The sequence below is a fragment of the Argentina silus genome, assembly GCF_951799395.1.
Source record: "Argentina silus genome assembly, chromosome: 6".
Lineage (NCBI taxonomy): Eukaryota > Metazoa > Chordata > Actinopteri > Argentiniformes > Argentinidae > Argentina > Argentina silus.
This window is the reverse complement of record NC_139660.1, coordinates 20,904,117-20,925,633: the sequence shown is the minus strand read 5'-3', so window position 1 is coordinate 20,925,633 and position 21,517 is coordinate 20,904,117. Positions and strand designations below refer to the sequence as shown.

General features: G+C 41.5%; 3 protein-coding genes across 4 annotated transcripts in view; 1 reads left to right on the top strand and 2 right to left on the bottom strand.

The window, feature by feature from the left end:
• The window catches only part of bicc1a (BicC family RNA binding protein 1a), a gene marked incomplete at both ends in the record, with an annotated part of 47,981 nt that extends 39,769 nt beyond the window's left edge, over positions 1-8,212 (bottom strand). The window contains one exon of the mRNA XM_083671831.1: positions 8,023-8,212. Within this exon, the coding sequence (XP_083527957.1) occupies positions 8,023-8,212 (190 nt within the window). The remainder of the gene's footprint in view (positions 1-8,022) is intronic.
• A 2,022-nt stretch (positions 8,213-10,234) lies between these two features.
• LOC310805947 (ubiquitin-conjugating enzyme E2 D4-like) lies at positions 10,235-15,817 on the bottom strand. The gene is made up of 7 exons (XM_083671835.1): positions 15,681-15,817; positions 14,600-14,663; positions 14,375-14,406; positions 12,031-12,108; positions 11,314-11,419; positions 10,915-11,008; positions 10,235-10,649 (listed from the first exon to the last, which is right to left on the bottom strand). Exons 1-7 carry the CDS (start codon positions 15,702-15,704, stop codon positions 10,604-10,606), a joined length of 444 nt encoding a protein of 147 aa, XP_083527961.1. The 5' UTR covers positions 15,705-15,817; the 3' UTR covers positions 10,235-10,603.
• A 3,919-nt stretch (positions 15,818-19,736) lies between these two features.
• The window catches only part of LOC310805946 (regulator of G-protein signaling 7-like), a gene marked incomplete at both ends in the record, with an annotated part of 35,825 nt that continues 34,044 nt past the window's right edge, over positions 19,737-21,517 (top strand). For both annotated transcript variants that reach the window (XM_083671834.1, XM_083671833.1), the window contains one exon: positions 19,737-19,814. In XM_083671834.1, coding sequence (XP_083527960.1) covers positions 19,737-19,814 — 78 coding nt within the window. The remainder of the gene's footprint in view (positions 19,815-21,517) is intronic.

Sequence of the window (21,517 nt, the reverse complement as noted above, 5' to 3'; positions counted from 1 at the left end):
ACCCAGAGGCACCGGCTACATCTCTAAATCAGTCGGCCTGGTGAGACAAGTCCTTGAGGAGTAGGTGTCAGTCACGACAGAGGGGCTGCACAGCTCAGAGAACACTAGTGTAAAGGCTGTTTTGCCACATTTGGAGAATCTATACAGCAGCTCCCAGTACAGCAGCTCCCAGTACAGTAACTCCCAGTACCGTAGCTCCCAGTACCGTAGCTCCCAGTACAGCAGCTCCCAGTACAGTAACTCCCAGTACCGTAGCTCCCAGTACAGTAGCTCCCAGTACAGCAGCTCCCAGTACAGTAACTCCCAGTACAGTAGCTCCAAGATATACTGGCGTGCAAGAGAGAGCAGGATGTTGTTTCTCTTCTCTTCACCCACCAGTGTCTCAAGACTAATGGGATGAACGTAAGCTGATTCAACATAGAGCGTGCCTTGGGGAGTCGTAGTAACACACAGACACACACGATGATCTTTATAAAAAAAAAATATATATATATATATATATATTATTCAACGTTGATGACACAGCTGCATTCAATACTCCTCTCTCCTCACTCTTGCCGTTCCCATTCATCAGTCTGGAAAAAAAAAAGACTTGACAGTGACCAGATCCTTCCCCATGTAAAGATATATTCAAGGACAACTGTAATCTTCAGATAGGAGGTCTGGCCAGTACACAAAAGGCACTTAACTTAAGCACGATCCATGTCTGCCAAACACATTATTATTCAACGACACGCTGCTTGCTCGTATCAATCAAGTCTTATGACCAAGATCAAACATGCGATGTTGCCATGATGTTTCCATTTGGTACATCAGCCTCCAACAGACAGGTGTCTGGCAGAGCTTGAGTTGGAGGAGAACAAAATGAAACCAGATACAGACAAGAGCGCAATTTAGTCTCGTCTCTCTTCCTCTTTGTGTGCTGCCCTGGCAAACCATCACACAGGTTGGCACCCAGTCACAGAACCACAGATCGTGAGTGGCCTTCCACTTCTTTTTACTAAGAACACAACGATATCTAATCACCACGGAAGAGGACTTAGGAAATAGCAGCTAAGGCCAGACGAGTTGTCAACACCCTCTGGTCAGTGCAGTTGTTGGAGAGTGAGTGTAACCACAGCCACCGTACGGGCCGAAGTACCAGTTTTCAAAGGGCCCTCCATTTTGTTTCTTTCCTCTCTTTATTGTACGGCCTGGTAAATTCCCAATCAACGGTGCATTTCTCTAAGATAGGTAATAGCTAAAAGAACAATTATTATCCCTCAATGGCTCTCGCACAGGAGAAAGAATCTGTGCAGTTGCCAAGGTGACTGTGATGTGATATATAAATAAACAGACAGACGCCCAGATGTGTAATGCTGCATGATCGAGCAGACAGAGAGTTCCTGAGGGACTGGGCTCTCCATCCAAGGTCATCAGGCTGAACTCTCACCATGCTGTTCATAAACATCAAACAGTTGAAGACATCATACATAAACAAGTAGACAACTAGACCTAAAAAAAAAGCAGCTAATAATGTTCCTATTACTTCTCACAAGAGCATATGAGCCACAGGGGACAGATCTATCTCAAACCACTGAGCCTGTTGAGGCAATGGCTGACTTATAGTTGTCTTTGTATCTTTCCATCTTCCTCCTCTGTGTGAAATGTGAGAGAGATGTTGCAAACTCTGAAAGACTAATTACACAACTTGAGTGTACCGCTGGTACCTGGTATCTAGTGGGTGAGACAACCCCCCCCGCCCTACCCCCACTGGGTGAGGTTCCCTGCCCCCCACCCCTCACCCCCCACAGGAATTGGAGGAGTTGGTCACATTAAACAGATAGAGCGAACTGTAATCATATTAATACAAAACACAGCGACGTAATACACTCTTGACATACATACATAAGATTCAATCGCAATCCACTCATTTGAAATACTATACATCTTTCATCAACACAATGCTAAAAATAACCACAGTATTCCTTGATCCGAATACGTGGGAATTCATTCCTCGATTACTCAATGGACTCAACCACTGCCATGTTCAATCAACGAAGCAATGCCCTACTGTCGTGCTCATGGGAAATGAAGTAATTCAATTAAGGTCTTTCTGAAATGACCACCATCCAACTCTCTCAAACAAAACTAAACAAGATAAAGGTTCCTTTTCTTCTCTTTTTTTGCCCTTTCCGGGTGAATATATATTATATATACCAGATCCAGAAGTCAAAAGCACTCTCTCCAATCAGGGCAAGCGGAGAAAAGGCAGACTTGTATGAAATGTTGAATGAAGACAGAGAGAACAACAAACCAAAAACCGAGGTTCTCCAAAGATAAACAGTCAAAGCTCTAGAGGAGGGAGACGGTGTGGGGTTGGGGGGGGGCACCCCATTCCCCCCCGCCCAGAAAAACGGTTTAAAATAGCAACCGCAACCCAGACCGAATGTAAATCTGCGCTTTCAAAGAGCTAAAAGAAAAGAAGGGCTTCGAGTGAAGTAGAAAAACAGGTATTCATTTCAGCCCCATTTACAGTTCCAGAAGCAGGGGAATGGGTCAGAAAGCTCCAATCGAATCGAACCGTTGAAATACGATTCCAGGTTTTATTTTCTTGAGTAATGAAATGCAGGTTTTTCCACAGACCGGAGCTCAATTATATTAGAGCTCCTGAAAGCTTCATCATGCTTGGGGATGGAGGAATTCGACGCGTAAGCAAAGCTGAATATAATTTTTTAATTGTATCAGCATGTTTCACCGAGAGAAAGGAGCTACAATATAAAAGGGGCACAGATCCAGACGAAGGCTTAATAATAATAATATGATAATATAATTTTCATCACATCTGAAACAGAGACTTACAGTATTTAAAAAAAAAAAAGCGTGGCGTAATCAATTTCACTACACTTGTGTTTTCAACGTCCCATTGAAAAATGATCAGTGTGACAAATTCTACTGTACTATATATAGGTTTGAGCTCCTATTGAAAAGGTCTGTGAAACATATTCTACTGTTAGACTGCTATACTTAGGTATCTCGCTCTACGTTTCCCTTAGTAAGCCATAGCTCACTCTCCTACAGTACAAAGTACCAGTCAAGCCAAACAGTCCACATCGTAGAGTAGACCACACACTTGAAAACGTATAAATCCCATCTCTCCACACAGCATTCTCTCCTTTATAAGTTTGAGTACCACCAATATTGACAGTGATAAACAGTACTTAAACAGGGACAGTATAAATCTGGCCCTTTGCGAGTCTAGCAGTGTGTGGATATGAAAGATGGAACAACAGGCCTGTGTTCTCCTTCAGTAGAGAACGTGCCTGAAGCACATTCCCCACACGACACTCACTTCCTGTCTGAAGCTCTTACTCAGCACCCAGGAGGAAGATGAGGAAGAGGAGGCTCAGGCCCTCACGCGCACACACACACACGCACACGCACACGGCACACGGCACACACACACATAGACATTGCTGCATAGACATACATGATCTCAGTTCTACATTTGTATCAAATGCACTAAATCACTGTGATTTTATTTATTGACTGAGAGTGAACAACTGTTCTTCATCCATTCACTAATGTTTGTATGAGAATATGACTATGAAACATGTATAATGAGGTACCTGCAAAGCCTGTACATTTACTAATTGGCAGCTTTTCCTCCCTGAGGTAAACATACAGCAACAACACTGTAGTCTTGAGGTTTAGGGGAGGGAAACCAAATTAGTTTAATCAGTAAAATGATTAATTTAATAAGGGGGTGTAGTTAGTATGCAAACATGTTGGCAATTAGCATACAGCTGCCAGGAGAGATCTTACATAAACTCAAAATTCTCACACTAAATATTGTTAGCAAGGAAAACTGTAACCCCAATAAAGAAGGTGAAGTACAACTCCAAATCAACAGAAGGCACATCTGTTTGCCTTTCTAGGAGCCATGGAAACCACACATACAGGGTTTAGAAAGAAGTGTTTTCCCACAGATTCTTTGGTGAATAAAATGAATCATTTTAACAGGTTGTACTGGTAGTTTATGCAAGAGGAGAACAATTAAGGGACTCTACACTACACATGAAGTGGAAATCTGGTATTGGTACATAGATTTTGGGACTTTTAAATTAATGTTATAGCCACTGATTCTTGAAGAATATAACTTATAAATGCCTCATGAGCTTAGTACAACTGTCTTAAAACCCAAAATACAGTATACGCTTGTTGTTTGTAAATGAACGTCAATGTAAATGAACACCATATAGCTTCAAAACATGGTTACAAATATAATTGTAATCTCTTGAATAGTCAGTCCTTGCCATTTGAGAGTGGTACATTTCTCCAGCCCCATCCCTCAGCTGTTTACCAACAGTTACCCGTTGGTAAAAAGCTGAGGGATGACCGCTTTGTTGTTGTTTGAATGCCAGATTGCCCCTTTAAAGTTTTCCTCTTGCGCCAACAATGCAGTACACTAGTGAGCTGCAGTGAGTGTGTATGTGGAGACTTCCTCTGTTTATGCTGATGTACTGGGAAGCCATAACATTCAATGGGGCAAGAGTGCTTCTAGGTAACTCTGTCTAATCCACAACAGTCCCTAGTCTCTTTGAACCTCTCCTCTTCTGCATTCCCTTCATTTCAGCAGCTCTGATACAGACAGCCGGAGACACACAGAGAACACAGCAGATTGAACCCTCCAGAGAACAGTCTATATGCCAATATCACATCCTTTACAGCCTATTCACTTACACACATATCAATTCAGTTACATGGGATATGATTTCTGGTGATAGTAAAAACAGACGTTTTCTATCCCTGCTCTCACGGGACTTTTGACGTATATGGCAGATGTGTGCTCCATAGGCATGAGAGAGAGAGAGAACAACATGGGAGAGTGCTCATCAGTCATCCATTTCAACACTTCATCACAACTATTCAAAACAACATTTAATGGCCTAATGGCTGTTAAAAGGAAAATGGTAATAACTTGGTCTCATTGCGATATAAGCCGGGGTTAAGATGTATCTCATTACTTCACAAACTAAACACTGAATCACACTCAATCTACACCTGGTAAAAATCGATTTTCTCTCCAAAAGAGGTGCCTCAATGCTCAAGAAGTAGAGAGAGAGAGAAAGAGAGAGAGGGGGGGGGGGGTTTAACGGGTCTTCTAACATTGTCATGCCATGCAGCTCCTGGCTCTTTAGCATGCAAGTTACAAGTTTCCAAGAAAGGGGAGGCAAGAGATACGGTCACAGACAATAAAGTCTGGAGTAAAAATATACTGAAGTTCCCACACAATGATTTCATTATGGGCCCAAGGCTGGAGCTGTGTCCACTTCAGGTCGAGTCCCACGTCAACAAACCCACTCTCCTCCAATGAAAACAGGGCCAGATGTTACAGTGCTGACGCTAACAGACTATGACCAATCAGAACGTCCACACAGATCTGAATGCATGTGCACATTGGTTGATTACGCGCAATACATGAGGAGAGTACAGTAGGATTTCCTGAACAAATTGGGCTAATTCAAAACTCTCACTTGTTGAAGGCTATTATTCAAGGCTCTTACTACTGATTAAGAAAGAATGTCTCTGAAAAACACCATGGGGTTAGAGAATATCCTGGAGCCCCAACCAAAAAGAGGAAGGACTACAGCTGTTTCACGGTTGAGGCAGTATGGTCACTCAGCCTGAACCAATGGCTGACCAGAGAGGAAAAAGGCAGACATGGCCCAAAATTCTGCTGAATGTCAATCTGGACAATACCTGCCATTATCATAACTAGTTATCACCACAAAACACAATGTTTAGAGATTCTCAGGCATGCCAAACTGTAAAGGTATTCTTAGATTGCAAATACTGTAGCGAGTGACTGCTTTGAGCCTGCCTCCTGTGCACTCACAGCCGCATGTGTGCATGCAGTGATGTGGCATACAGTACAGCAAGTCCGGCAGACTAGAGGGAAGGCGTCTGGTTAAGTTGTTTTCCTGGAAACGGCAGCGATGACATGGAGCGTTGAGGAATGCAGCAACGACCGGGCCACAACCAGGAGGAGCTGAAGTGGAACTGTGTTAATGTGTCTGTGTCTGTGTCTGTGTGTTTACGTACATGTATGTATGTATGTATGTATGTACAGTACTGTATGTGTACATACGTGCGTGCCCATGTGGTTCCATTATACAAAAAGGCTGCAAATGCAGGTTTTAACCTCAATGAAACAAAAACAGACCATTCATATCTCTGATCCCATAGGATCCCTGATGATGGTAAACAGTAACAACATCTGTACTGCGTTCTAGGACTTTAACATACTGCAGACTCACTGAGCACATGGATACCGAGCATCTGGAGTCTCCAAACAAATCCAAAAGAAAAACCAAAAAGATCCAAAAGAGCTCCTGTTGAATATCAAACCGACACGCGTCAATGGCAGTTATGATCCTCTCCTTAATAACCTACAAGAAACCCATTTCGACAAACAGAACGTAATCACAGAGCACGTTTAATAAATGGGCTCTGATTAATCAAATCTACCCACACAGATTACTGTGGGCGTACTCATGCACCAGAGGCTTGTCAAAATTACCATTGTCAGACATCAACTCATTATAATCAAGAAAGTCCTGTAATGGGAGAGGAGGTAATCAAAGGGAAAGTACAACAATCAGTGTCCTATGGACCAGATATTCCATTGGATTAGAAAGAAGCATCGAGACAAGCACTTATTAAACACTTAAGTCAAAGCTACATATGAGACCCTTTGTTTTGCAACCTGCCTGTTCTCATTGTTTTTCAGGATCTCTCATGCTTTTTAATGTTCCTCCTATGATCTTGTTTGGCTGTTCCAGCTGAAGGCGACTCCCAGTCCTCTTGTGGGATTGATAAAGTATCTGCTAGACCAGTTCAGTGACAGAACACTAGAAATATTCAAATACTGTGTTTTGGAACAACTGATAATGACCTCAGCAGTCAAACAGGCTCCGAGGGACATCTCAACAAACATGACATCAGCTGTTTAACTGTTCACTGTCAGATAGCCTGGAGCATTAAGGAGCGGATACATTCAGTCTTATCACGAGCTGAAAAACTATGGCAAAGATAGATGCTTGGCCAAAGTGTGAGTCACATTTTGGCTGCGGCAACCAATTGGATGGCATACTGGAGCAGAAATGACACTTACACTTGGAAGTGTTGGATTAATGGATGGGGGCTGCCAAATCCTGTTTGTATCCAAGTCTGGCAGGGACCTGCCCCTTTGCCCTGCCACTCACAAAGTGCCCTCCTGGACGGTGTTTTTTGATACAGATATACAGATAGGCCCATTGCATCGCACTCACCCCCCCCCCCCCCCCCTTCCATATGTCTGTGAACGTCCTTGAAGTCTGGACAAGGCCATCTATAGATTGCTCAGTGTCCATGAATACAAACTTATATGAATAGGAAATACAGCCCTATTACCAATAGCCAATCACTACTTCAATCAGCGGTAGCAGGCAGGATGGTAAAATCACTGTAAGACAACCATGTGATCAGTAGCGACCCCTTCTGGTCGAGTCAAATTCAAACCTCCCACAGGTCGTGACCTCGGCATTAGAAATCTAACCCCGCGGGTCATGGTTAATCGACATTCACCATTGACCTCTTAATTCAAAGAGTTCTGTGTATAAACGGCTACATTTACAAGCATACTGATGTGCCCTAAACCACGCAGTTTCTAAAATAAAAGTCAGACTTGCATGCATATTGTGTGAGGAATGACAGATAGGGATACAATTTCATTTTACCCGCGCAAGTGCAACAATGTGTCAAGTAGAACTAGCTCGCAACATTTAGTATCGATTCGGAGAAGTCATTGCCATGGATAACACATTATTGAACAAGGTGTGTGCAAGGCTGCTCAATAAAAATGGGGAAGAAAACTAGTAGGCTGACAAGAGACGGTGGCACTGGCCTTTTCTTTGACTTCGAAACTAATAAAGGAAAGTTGTCAAAGGCACTAAACCATACTGTGCCATCTGAACCATTTGTTTCAATTTATTTTTTTACCTAATAACATGACTTCCAGTTTCTTGCGGTCCACTCGAAATCTCTCCTCCGTCCACTCTGGGTCTGGTAAGACAAGGCATCCCAAGTCATCCTCGGAGCCAGGGACCGGGGAGTCAGTACTGCGCTCGCTGTTCGAGCCCTGGTCCGACTGCTGCAAGTATCCGCTCAACGAATCGCACTGGGCAGCCATTGCGCCGCACAGCAACTTATCCAGTGGCCGCTGCGTTTCGAAGTGGTTTGGAAACTGTATCAAATGGCGCACTTTAAAGGCTAATTACCGTACGTTACTTTCTCACATCGAAATTGTGTCAGGAGTCATTGTTGCGCCGCCAGCTTTTCCTCGAGCCTCTGTAGTGCGGTCTGCACTAGTGTCTCTGCCGAGTCTAGAGCTGGAGCGCAACTCGGCAACACTTTCACGTCAGGCAAAAACTCTGAGACTCCTCCCTAACCAAGTCTCCCTCAGCATATGGTATTGCTCCCCCTGATTTCTCACTCTACGAACACTATTAAAAGATATATGTGAACATAGACCTTTCATTAATTTCCAACACGACTGCCATTGGTATGTCCTGTTGCTATTGAATGACTTGCTGTTATCTCTGTGTACTGCAGTGCAGGCCGAATGATAATGCCCTGACATTAATTAATGTCAAATCATATTGGGACATGTTAATTATACTGTAGTGTATAATGACAGAGGGGACCAAGGGAAGTACTTTATGTTCTGAGAAACAATTGGGAACTAATCTTGGGAGGTGCGCAGGAAAAAGGAAGTTAATTGCTTTATATTATATATAAAGACAAATATATATATCTATATCTACAGTACCAGTCAAAGGTTTAGACACACCTTGCCAAGAGTGTGCAAAGCTGTCATCAAAGCAAAAGGTGGCTACTTTGAAGAATCTAAAATATAAAACATATTCTGGTTTGTTTACTACATAATTCCAATGTGTTCCTTCATAGTTTTGATGTATTCAATTTTAATCTACAATGTAGAAAATAATAAAAAATAAAGAAAAACCATTGAATGAGAAGGTGTGTCCAAACTTTTGACTGGTACTGTATATCTATATATAAAGAAAAGGCTCTATATAACAAAGATTGTCGAATTGTCTTTAATGTAAAATCGAAACTTTTTTTTTCATCTTGGTATTTAATTTCAATATTAATTTCAACAGATGCCCCTATATAGCCAGTCACTACACGACCTGACAACTGACAACAAACAAGACAACCCCCCCCCAATAAAAAAAAACAACAGTCTGTTAAATAATTGTGACCTTGTCCCACCATGATCCTGTGGAAGGCATTGGCTGCAGTTCACTGCACCCGCTCAGGGTCAGGAAGGCCAGATGACTCAGGGTACACAGCAGACCGGTCTGGCAGGGACACACCATCCAACATCAGTGGGTCTCCTCAAACATCCTTAGGTAGAGAGCAGGGGAGGCTTGTGGAGGTGAGAATTGGAGGACAGGCTCATTGTAATGAATGGAATGGAATGAAGAATGGTATCAAACACATACCATTCCTCATTCCATTATGTGTAATCTCAGCATGTCAGACTATGCTGCTTTGCATGCAGGGCCAACCTGAACTATACTGTGACATTGTAATATGCATTTCATTATGTATACAATCCATCCCTTTTTGGCTTGAAGCGTAGTGATAGTACCATGTGATCAATAAGGAAGGAAGTGTCCATCTCACATCTTTCTTACCTAGAAACTGATACTCTGTATTATAAATGATGAAATGTATACTACATCAGCTCGGATATCTTCCGTTCACATTGTCCTTTCCAGCACCGTTTGAGTAACTATGGTGGAGGTGTAATCAGGCCAGCACAATAAAACTCTGTAGTGTGAATTACATTGATAAGGTGAATGATGGCTAAATGTCCTCGGAGGCCCTTTGCAGGGAAGGAAGGTGTGAAGGTTAATGCTGCCATCTAGTGGTGAAATGAATAATGACAAAGGGCCTTGATCAATACTGTATCATTGATTAAACTTACCAAAGTCAATAAACAGCATGTTGTAGTTACTCATGACAATATGATATGAACCACTTTGCTGAGGATTAAACCCTATTGCAATTTATAATTTCAGTCTCAAACAATTAGGAAAGTGCTGTCACCTTTGACACTGATAACCCCCAACACCAGGGTTGGAAATTGTATTATCCCTGGGATCAGAATAAAGACAATCAATCATTTTTCATTTCACTTTTTAATGCAAAATAATAAAAATAGATTCGGTATAGCTTTATACTATACAATAAAAATCTCTAAAAGGAAAAAAAAAGTACCTATAAGATGGGGAGAAATGAACTCATAATTGGTCTTTTTAATCTTTATGGCCCATCTCAGCAATAACTGAATAATAATTTATATAACATTGGGAATGTCAAACAAGAGGAAAGTAATGTCTTCAAAGCATAAAACCAGTTAATCTGGGCAGAAAAAGTGCTTCCCATATCAAACACTTCTCGAACCATTGTGGATGAGGAGTTTGTATTCAGAGGTGTCCAGCTAATTCATTCACCTAAACCCTTTTATTTGTTGCCAAAACTTCACAGTCCTTTACATTGCATACTTTTGAGTCCAGTCTTTTGCTAATCTGTTGTACCTGTTGAATCAAAATAAAAGAGCAGACTTAGAATCGTTTTTCATCTATAACTTTGCCAAATCTTCAATTCAGCCACAGTCAGTTACAAGCAGTTATATCAATGAATGGTTTGTATTTGCCAGGAGTGTAGACCTCTAGAGGAGAAGTTTGTTCTATGATTGAAAGCTCGAAACATTGATACATTAAACCACAAAGATAACAGGAATGTCTTAACGTAACGTTTTTCACATGGTAAAACAGGACTGATGTAAGCAGCCATACTCACTTCTCTTTGTCCTGCTTGTAGATGTGTGCTATGTCTGGGACTAAGGGGTCGTCTGGGTTCGGGTCACATAGCAAAGAACATATGGACAATAAAACTAGAAAAGACAAAAGTTGAGGTCATCAGGATAGGCTTCTTTGGCAAGAACACACAATAACACAACTGGCATTAAGGACACTGCAATTAATGTGTTGTTATTCTACTCTTTCAACCTCATTAAAAGGTACATACACCATAAAAATGTAATTCTAAGAGATTTCAATGAGTAGAAACTGGTTGAATAAGGCTATAACCTACATTATACATAGTGCAATGCCTATTCCTTCTATGTTGTGTAACCATACACAAAGAAAAACAATAGTCTACTACAAAATTATTCATGGAGGCCATTTTGTCTGTTACCTTTCGATACTGTGAGTGCTGGGGACCACTGCGATCTCAGGATGTCCAGACAGATGCTACCGTTACTGTTTATGTTTGGGTGATAGATTTTTGTTGTGAAGGCGACCTTTTAAAAAGAACACAAACACAGAGAAAAATGATGAGATGAGATGGCATTCAAAATTTGTTTGAGGCTCGAGGGTGCTCCAGACACGGGACGCTGTTTTGCAGACCTAAGTCGAGAGAGTCCAGGGACGTGTCTGAATGTGCATACTGCATACTGTTTACAAAGTATTTGCTAATAGTATTTGAAGACTATAGACTCAGGTCAGCCATTTTTCCTTATCAACAATACACTATGAAATTCTGTACACCACAAACTGCAGAATGTACGCAAAACTGGAGACACTCGTCATATTTGAAGAGGAGTCATTATTATGATTGCAGGCAAAAGAGTCAGCGCGGTAGCAAATTGACAGTCAATTCCAGTAAATGCATCCATTAACCTTACCTTCAAGCTTGGCCAAATCAGATGATATTTATAGTTTGTTAGCAACCACTCAGATGTAATTTTGCTAGCTCTTGTTGTCCTTTCAATAAAAGCATGAAGAAAATGACATATCTAAAAGAAAACATATAAACGCTAGCAATCATAACAGTGACGTCTGTCTCCACATACATTCTGCAGTTCGTGACGTACAGGCTTTCCTAGCATATAATTGTGAAACAGTTTCGAACCTTTGGTGGTTTGAAGGGATAATCTGTCGGGAAGTGGATGGTGAGGAAGAACACTCCTCCCTGATACGGACTGTCAGTCTAAAGAGAGGGGAAAGATGAGTCATTAAAACAGCCCGACACCACGCTATCAATAGGCTACTTCATTTCATGTTAAAGCAAACATACCTTACAACCTGCCTTTATTTGTCATTGTCAGCAAAGTAGTGGGGGGGTTATTTACACAATGCACACCTAAGCAGGTGTGTGTGCAGCAAAATACAGGTGATAAAAGGAGGTGCACAATATAACTGTTTGCAAACCAGTCGGAGTACAAAGTACTTCCTCTTGAGAATTGGCTGAGTACCAATGAGAGTACCGATAACAATACTGGTCTGCTTAGCATGACTCGCCTGTGTGGAGACTCACAGGCTTTGCGGTCACCCTTCCCTGTGACATTTTTGCCCTGCATATACAGTGCATTCGGAAAGTATTCAGACCCCTTAACCTTGCGATTACGTGCTACACCACTAAGCGCCCCGAAAACAAGTTTTGAAATGTTTGCTAATTTCTTAAAAATAAAAAACTGAAATATCACATTTGCATAAGTATTCAGACCCTTTGCTGTGACACTCAGAATTGAGCTCAGGTGCATCCTGTTTCCATTGATCATCCTTGAGATGTTTCTACAACTTGATTGTAGTCCACCTGTGGTACATTTAATTGATTGGACATGATTTGGAACGGCACACCACCTGTCTATATAAGGTCCCACAGTTGACAGTGCATGTCAGAGCAAAAACCAGGCCATGAGGTCGAAGGAATTGTCCGTAGACCTCCGAGACAGGATTGTGTCAAGGCACAAATCTGGGGAAGGGTACAGTATTGAAGGTCCCCAAGAACACGGTAGCCTCAATCAATCTTAAATGGAAGACGTTTGGGACCACCTAGACTCATGCTAGAGCTGACTGCCCAGCCAAACTGAGCAATATGCGGAGAAGGGCCATCGTCAGTCAGGTGACCAAGAACCCAATGGTCACTCTGACAGAGCTCCAGAGTTCCTTTGTGGAGAACCTTCCAGAAGGACAACCATCACTGCAGCACTCCACCAATCAGGCCTTTATGGTAGAGTGGCCAGACGGAAGCCACGCCTCAGTAAAAAGCACATGACAACCCGCTTGGTGTTTGCTAAAAGGCACCTAAAGGACTCTGAGAGAAACAAGATTCTTTGGTCTGATGAAACCAAGATTGAACTCTTTAGCCTGAATGCCAAGCATCACGTCTGGAGGAAACCAGGCATCGCTCATCACCTGGCCAATACCATCCCTACGGTGAAGCATGGTGGTGGCAGCATCATGCTGTGGGAATTTTTGTCAGCGGCAGGGACTGGGGGACTAGTCAGGATTGAGGGAAAGATGAACGGAGCAAAGTACAGAGAGATCCTTGATGAAGTCCTGAGCACTCTGGAGCAGGTTCTCAGACTGGGGCGAAGGTTCACCTTGCAACAGGACAACGATCCTAAGCACACAGCCAAAATAACGCAGGAGTGGCTTCGCTTCGGGACAAGTCTCTGAATGTCCTTGAGTGACCCAGCCAGAGCCCGGACTTGAACGCGATCAAGCATCTCTAGAGAGACCTGAAAATAGCTGTGCACCAATGCTCCCCATCCAACCTGACAGAGCTTGAGAAGATATGCAGAGGAAAATGGGAGAAACTCCCCAAATACAGTTGTGCCAAGCTTGTAGCATCATACCCAAGAAGACTTGAGGCTGTAATCGCTGCCGAAGGTGCTTCAACAAAGTACTGAGTAAAGGGTCTGAATACTTCTAATGTAAATGTGATTTCAGTTTTTTGTTGAATAAATTAGCAAACATTTCTAAAAGCCAAAACAGGTTGTCATTATGGGGTATTGTGTGTAGATTGATGAGGGGAAAAAAATAATTTAATCCATTTTAGAATAAGGCTGTAACATAACAAAATGTGGTCTGAATATTTGCACTGTATTGCAACCTGCTACTTTTACTTTCATTTTGTTACTGCCACAGGTCAAATTTCAATGTCAGTTTGTATAGATTCTTAGTACCAGTGATTTCCCCCCCCCCATACAGATACTAGTAGTAAGAAGTAGTAACAAATATTAATAGTACCACATTAGCCCGATAAGTACCTCGGACACTATCTGCACCTTTAGTCAGTGTAACACTTTTGTTTATTTACAGATGCAAAAGGGTTGTGCTTAGAACATTGAGAGAGATCAATGTGGACCAGTCAATAGTCATAGAGTGAAGGTGCAGACAATCAATATAATGACACCATTGTCTACCAAAGATCTAGAAACAGCATAGGGAAACTCTAGAAAAGTGCTTACGGGTCCCATTATGGTGGCTTGCCAATGAAACACTGCAAAAGAAAGAAGGGAGACATCAGACCACATCAATTCAATAATACAATGCACACGAGAGGACAAAATCCATGTCACTTCACATCAACTGAACCACAAAGAATATGCCCATCGGCACCCAATTGTAGACCTATTCCTTCATTGAGTTAATTTAAGTTTGAATTAACCAGCGTCACTGAAGGGGAAACTTACAATCCTCTCCAACTGGTCCAGCTGAGCACTGAGCAGGAGGGTCCCTTTGTAAGTCATGTAATTCCTGTCAATATAAAAGAACACGGCAGGGCATTGAAGTCAGTAAATGGGGAAGATTCTAAACAAACCGGCTAGTGCATTGACCACTTTGACCATGTTGTTTCTTTACCAAACCAGTACTCTGGCAAAAAATAGTCTAGTTTGTCTTAGCTATGGCTTTTTGGTGTTTGAGAACTGTCCAAAAAATAATTGGTCTACTAGGCCTAACTTATACCTGACACACAGGCCTATATTAGGTCATTGACTAAAACTAGGCCTATATGACTGCAGAAGATCTTTCTATGGTGGTATGGTATGGCGACACACACACTAAATGTAAAACAAGAGGTAATACAATAGCCCACTCGTGATGGCGGTTCCAGAAACGTTTTTGTTAAGGCCTGCATCGCTCATTGACAGGTCTGGGGAGAATAACCAGGGGGACCAGGAGAGAATAATCATATATACACCGATCTAGCTTACCGCATCTTATATATTTAATAGCTAAAAGCCACTGAATAGCCAGTCATCTAGCTAGCTGGGTACTGAGTGATAGCTGGCTACTCACCAATGTTAGACAACAGCACAATAATGTCACGATGCTAGGCAACTATGATAATATTAAACATGTTCTATTAATGGAATGAACAGAGCATACACAGCACACCTCAATTTATTAAATAGCTAAACAGCTAAGCTAGATAGCTTTTGCTAGCCTGGCAAGTAAGATAGTTAGCTCGCAATACATTCATAAATACAATTTAAGTCATTTTTACTGCTATTTTCAAACTGCAAGACTTAAAGGGCACTAACTAAGCGAATCATTCGATGTTGACAAGTTAAACAGTTGTTAGCGAACATGTATGTTCAACACAGTAGGAGTCATGATCTCCGCAGTAGCTAATGTCAACCACTCAAAAGCCAAGTACAGCGGTTAGCTTGCTAATGCTAGCTGACGCGTATGCTATCGTGGAATTCGTGCGGCAAGAGTCACCAACCGTTTCTATGCATAACGACGTTTCAAACGAATACTTAAACTCACCTTCTGTATTCTTTTCAAAGCCATATTTGCCCTCCTGGATTAGGTGTGTGTGGTATTACGATTGGAAGCTGTCAGTTATGTCCGTTTCTGCGCTCAGCTCACGAAATTTGTTTAGAGAATTTAGTGATTTCTTTTGTTTCCGCTTTTTGTTCAAGGAAGCAAACGCCTGTGCATTCTGGGGGTTGGAGTTTTTACGTCTAACCTATGCCGGTACTACTCTGCCCGCTGCATTCTGCCTAGAATGTGTGCATGGCATTTTCACATGCAAATATCACTTGATTTTCAATGAGACATCTGTAGTGTTCAAGAGATGACAGGAGAGCAGCATTACTTTTCCAAAACATGTTTTGAAGCCATAGACCAGCAATAGGCCTGATTGGGTTTTTTAATAAAATTACTTTGCTAGTTTTGGTAAGGTGACCTTACGAGCCACCAGATGGCCCCAATGTTCTTGATTGTATGAATTCACAGACGTGTGCCCAATAGGTATAATAACATGTACATACATGAACATATGTAAGTAATTACTAGATGTTTCAATATGGTATGTCAAACATATGACAACATGACATTTCCCTGTCTGTTTATCCCCTCAGTCGTCTCAAATGTGCACATTATCACAGTTTCTTTTGTAGTCGTACTGACAGAGAAACATGGCATGGGAGGTTCCCTTTATCTGCATCATTATCAATATTGATCTGTAGCGCCCCCACTTGCAGCCATAAACACATAATTAACTTCCATCATAGCTCCGTATGGTCCCCTCAGGATGACTGCTCCCAGTATTACATGACCTTTAGGGGCTCAATCTGTCATGGCCCGTGGGTGTGATGGAGGAAGGATTGGTAACATATGTGGAATCCATGGGGTTCTCTCATAGGATGTGCTCTGGTTCCAAGCAGCGCTAGAAGGCTCTCAGTTGACGACTGGGCTTAACTCTGAAGTGAATTCCTCTGATGAGGTCCCAGAGTCGTGCTGTTGAGACAGCATTGTAAACTAAGTTGAAGAAGAAGAGCAATGAGAGGGGTATGAAATGACTCCTCTGAAGGGACTCTACATATGGATGGAGAGACACTGGTGTCGGGTTACCATGTCTAGTTAACATCCCGATTGTATCTATGTTAGCTCACATTTACATCATCAATCTCCATAGAAATGAGTGCAGTGGATTAAGCTATGAGTTTGCCATTCGGTCAAAGGATTCTGCAGTGAAAGAGATGTTTTCTGGAGAATCTGGGCTGAGTACAGTGCAACACGGCAAGTCAAATCAAATGAAATCAAATAAAATTGTATTTGTCACGTACATCGCATACAGCCGTAATTGACACAGTGAAATGAATTGGGATATTGCTCCACTTTGCTCCAGTTGGTACTAAAGCTCAGTTAGAGAGGGTATTATTGCACCATGACGCATGAATGATGAAGCCTTGCACTTACAAAGGGACTAGACATTAGACAATATTGTGTGTATAGTGGGTCAATATTAGCATAAATACAGGATTAAACAGTGCTTGGTGGGGGTGCTATCCACATCATTAAATCAACATATCTTCAAAAGATGTTTTTTACTTGGATGAGGAATGAATATGGTTAATTAGGCCTTTGAAATGTAGCAACTCTAGACCACATCACCCGTTCTGTATAGCCAAGAGATCTTTTAATGACTTTACGCTCAAAGATGTTCTTAATTACATGTTTCTATTTATATTGATTTCATAATGTATGACTTCAATGAAAATTGTATGTATCATTACTATTATTATTATTATTATTATTTAAGCTTCTTCATGATCCACTGATTTGCCAAAAGATTTGGATTCCTTGCACGTGATCAGAGATCGATGCACCTGCACGCACCTCTGTGCGTGCCGCGCGCCTGTGCTTCCAGCTTCAGCATCGTTTAGAGAGCAGGAGAGAGACATCAACCAAGTCTGCATCGAATGCCTGCCTCTTCCCATTGCCATCCCATGAATTATCCTCGCATTCCTATGTCTGTCAGTTGACGTACAGTACAGCACGCATGACACACTCTTCAATGAACGAGATGGATGTTTTCTGGGGATACTGGGCTGAGTACCGTGCAACACCGCAAGTTGGTACTAAAGCTCAGTTAGAGAGGATATTATCGAACCACGATACATACTGTCCAAGAATGATGAGGCGTTGCACATACAAATGGACTAGATAATGAATAGGAGTAGCCTAATCTAACTTTGTACCGATGATAAAATCCATAGAATGATTCAATCTTAGCATAACTACAGGATTACACAGTGCTTGGTGTGGGTGCTATCCACATCATTAAATCAACATATTTTCAAAAAATGTTTTTTACTTGGATGAGCAATGAATATGGTTAATTAATCATAATATATTACGTAAATGCAAATGTCATTAATAGTATTATTATTTTTAATAGTACTATTATCTTTATTATTGTTATTATTATTGTTATTATTGTTATTGTTATTATTATTATCGTTATTATTATTATTATTATTAGTCGTAGTAGTAGTATTTATATTATTATTATCGTTATTATTATTGTTGTTATTACTATTATTACTATTATTATTATTATTATTATTATTATTATTATTATTATTATTATTATTTAAACTTCTTCACTGTCCACCTATTTGCCAAAAGATTTATATTCCTTGCACGTGATCAGAGATCGATGCACGTTCACGTAACTCGTGCGTGCCGCGCGCCAGTGCTTTTAGCTTCAGCATCATTTAGAGAGCAGGAGAGAGACACCAACCAAGTCTGCATCGAATGCCTGCCGATCATCTCCCCATTGCCAATGAATTATCCCCGCATTCCTATGTCTGCCAGTTGACATACTGCACGCAAGGCACACTCTGCAAGGAAACAGGATTCCAACGCAGGCTGTGCATTTTTGAGGTAGGCTATTATCAAGGAACGATTGCTTGTTTACATGTCATGTGCTTTATATTCGCGATAGATTAAGAAGATTGATTAGGGTTGCTGGGTTTTTTCAGCTGCTGTCCATGGTCCTGAAACCACCGAGCCTTGGCGAGGACAATTGAATGACTTGTGTAGGTAGCCTAGAGCCGACTGGAAGACGACTGTGATGTCTGCACATTTGTTTAGGCTATAATACATTTTCTTAAAGTAGCGGTGTTGTTTCAGGCGACAGGATAAGATGCTGAACCTCTCTGATGTATATCTTATCGTGCTCGTACGTTAGTTAGACTTACCGTCTTTCGTTTCGGACGTGTCACATATTGTAGATAACGTGTATTTACGTTGGGCTGTATACTGTATATCGCCATTAAACTAACAAATGAATACATGATTTTACACGCTGCTTTTTTTACTTTCTCCCACTGGATCAACCCTACGGTAGCTTACTGCGTGAACTCTGCATCCACTGTTGGATTTAGAGCTGGAATGTTCATCTTAATCCTGCCAACCACTGTGACGATTGGTTTTAGGGTTTGGTGCTTTCTCGGATTATCGGATATAGGCTAAATTTTTTTAATGTCAATAAGTACTGATCTTAATCAATGCAGACATCAATATGGACGTTGTTCCTGCTATTATTTAAGATGTTATCAATAAAATTGCATAGGGTGATATCCTGAGGCAATTACAAATCATAGTGGATGAAATACCAATGATGCATCAATATATACATTGATCATCTCGTCAGTGATCATCCCGCTCCCCCATAAATCCAGTGCTAGTAAGCAATTCACCATGACCATTATGCCTGTAGCCTACTGCATTCTAGTACACTTGTTTTGGTAAAGACAAATCTATCAATACAGATAATAGAATTGAGGTCTACTGCACCATAAAGGCTGGTTTCCTGGACACAGATTACGCCTACTCCTGGACTAAAAAGTATTTTCAATGGAGATTCTCCATTTCAATCTAGTCAAGGACTTGGCTTAATCTGTGTCCGGGAAACTGCCCCTTGGGCCATTTTTTGGAATACATTATTTTGGATTTGTTCCTACATTGACTGTCTCATCTCTGTGCAGTAAAGCACCTGATCATTGCTGTGGCCGTCAACCCTACTGGACCATGGCACAAACCAACAGCGTCGTGCAGGGGACCAATGGAGTAACAGATGAGTCACCCAACATGATTGTGTACAGAAAGGTAAGGTGTTCCGTGCTCAAGCTGTGTGTGTGAGTGTGAGTGTGAGTGTGTGTGTGTGTGAGTGTGTGGTGTGTGAGTGTGTGTGTGTGTGTGAGTGTGTGTGTGTGTGTGTGTGAGTGTGTGTGTGAGTGTGTGTGTGTGTGTGTGTGTGTGTGTGTGTGTGTGTGTGTGTGTGTGTGTGTGTGTGTGTGTGTGTGTGTGCGTGTGTGTGAAAGCCAGTGGAGTCTGGTGGAGGTAGAAATCGGAGAACAGACTCATTGTACTGCATGGAATGGAATGAGGAATGGTATCAAACACACGCATTACAATGAGCCCGTCCTCTGATTTCTACCTCCACGAGCCTCCCCTAGTGAAAGCCAATCTGGGAACCTGTCTCTACTCCAGTGGTTGATATTACTGTAAGACTGTGAATGTTCATGCAAACTTAATGCCAACTCACTGCGGGAATTTGTGTCCTGGAGTGGTTTACTTGATGTGTGCTTGGAATGAGATGTTGAGCATTAGATATTAGTGTCGCCACATGCAAACACATGCAAATGCCTCCACTGAAGTCACGTACTGCATGCATGCACACATATTCTTGCTTACATGCACACTATCACATATTCTGGTTTGCACTAATAGTGCTGGTTATATCTCAGTGAGGCTGGTGGAGGTAGAAATCGGAGGACGGGCTCATTGTAATGCATGGAATGGAATGATTCCATTACAATGAACCAGTCCTTCCGATTTCTACCTCCACCAGCCTCCGCTGTTATGTACTGTACATCCAGCATGTTAGAATATGCAGTTTTAATCGATAACCTACATAGGGAGCAAAAGACAGCCAAAGGCATAGAATATTCAGCATGTTGTTAAAGCAGTACCTTTTGTTTTTCATCAGTATCTAGTTCACCACTGCAACTCGACCTGAGAAAGAGAAATTGTGTATTAATATTCCATGGAGATACGTTAACACATTCTCATGTCAAACTGCAAACAGAGACATTGAAAATTGTCTGCTGGGAAAATAAGGCTCTTAGGTAGGCTGTTTATGTTTACATTGAGTGAATATACATGTATACTGTAGTGCACATGGGATTCAGCAATGATTAGCAGGATTTTATTTTGTTTTCTTTTTGGCACAGGGCATTTTCCCAGAACCAAGAGCAAGTTCCTGATGGCACAGATTGTGTTTAGTTTTTGCGTAGTTTGCCACGGTAATTTCAGCACATTGGTGAAGAGTTAACTGTGCATATTGGTCATATTGCTCAATGCATTTGTTGCTGAAATGATATGTGAGAACCGTAGTAAGTAAGAAGAGGAAATTCACTTCATCTCTTGAAGGACAATGAAACTAGACACTTCTTTATTGTTAAAACAAATGCATTTCGGCCCTCAGGCTTCAACAGTTTATTTTGTGCAAATTGAATTCTTAAGAGAGTTACGGTAGACGAACAGAAATATGTGTGAAGGAAACATGGTTTCTTCCTGTTTCAATCAACCATGGTAACACTTGCAAGCTCATCCTCTGAGACAGAAACACAGATACACCCTTCATTCTGAATTCAATCCACATGTACCAGACAGCTGTTTATACGTTTCCACGTAATCAGAGCTTTATAGAGGGCAATGGGATGTCTGACAGTCGAATCCGTCAATGAAATGATCATTTCTCCATCATAGACACTTCTGGTCTATTTTCCTCCCAGAGTTGATTTTTT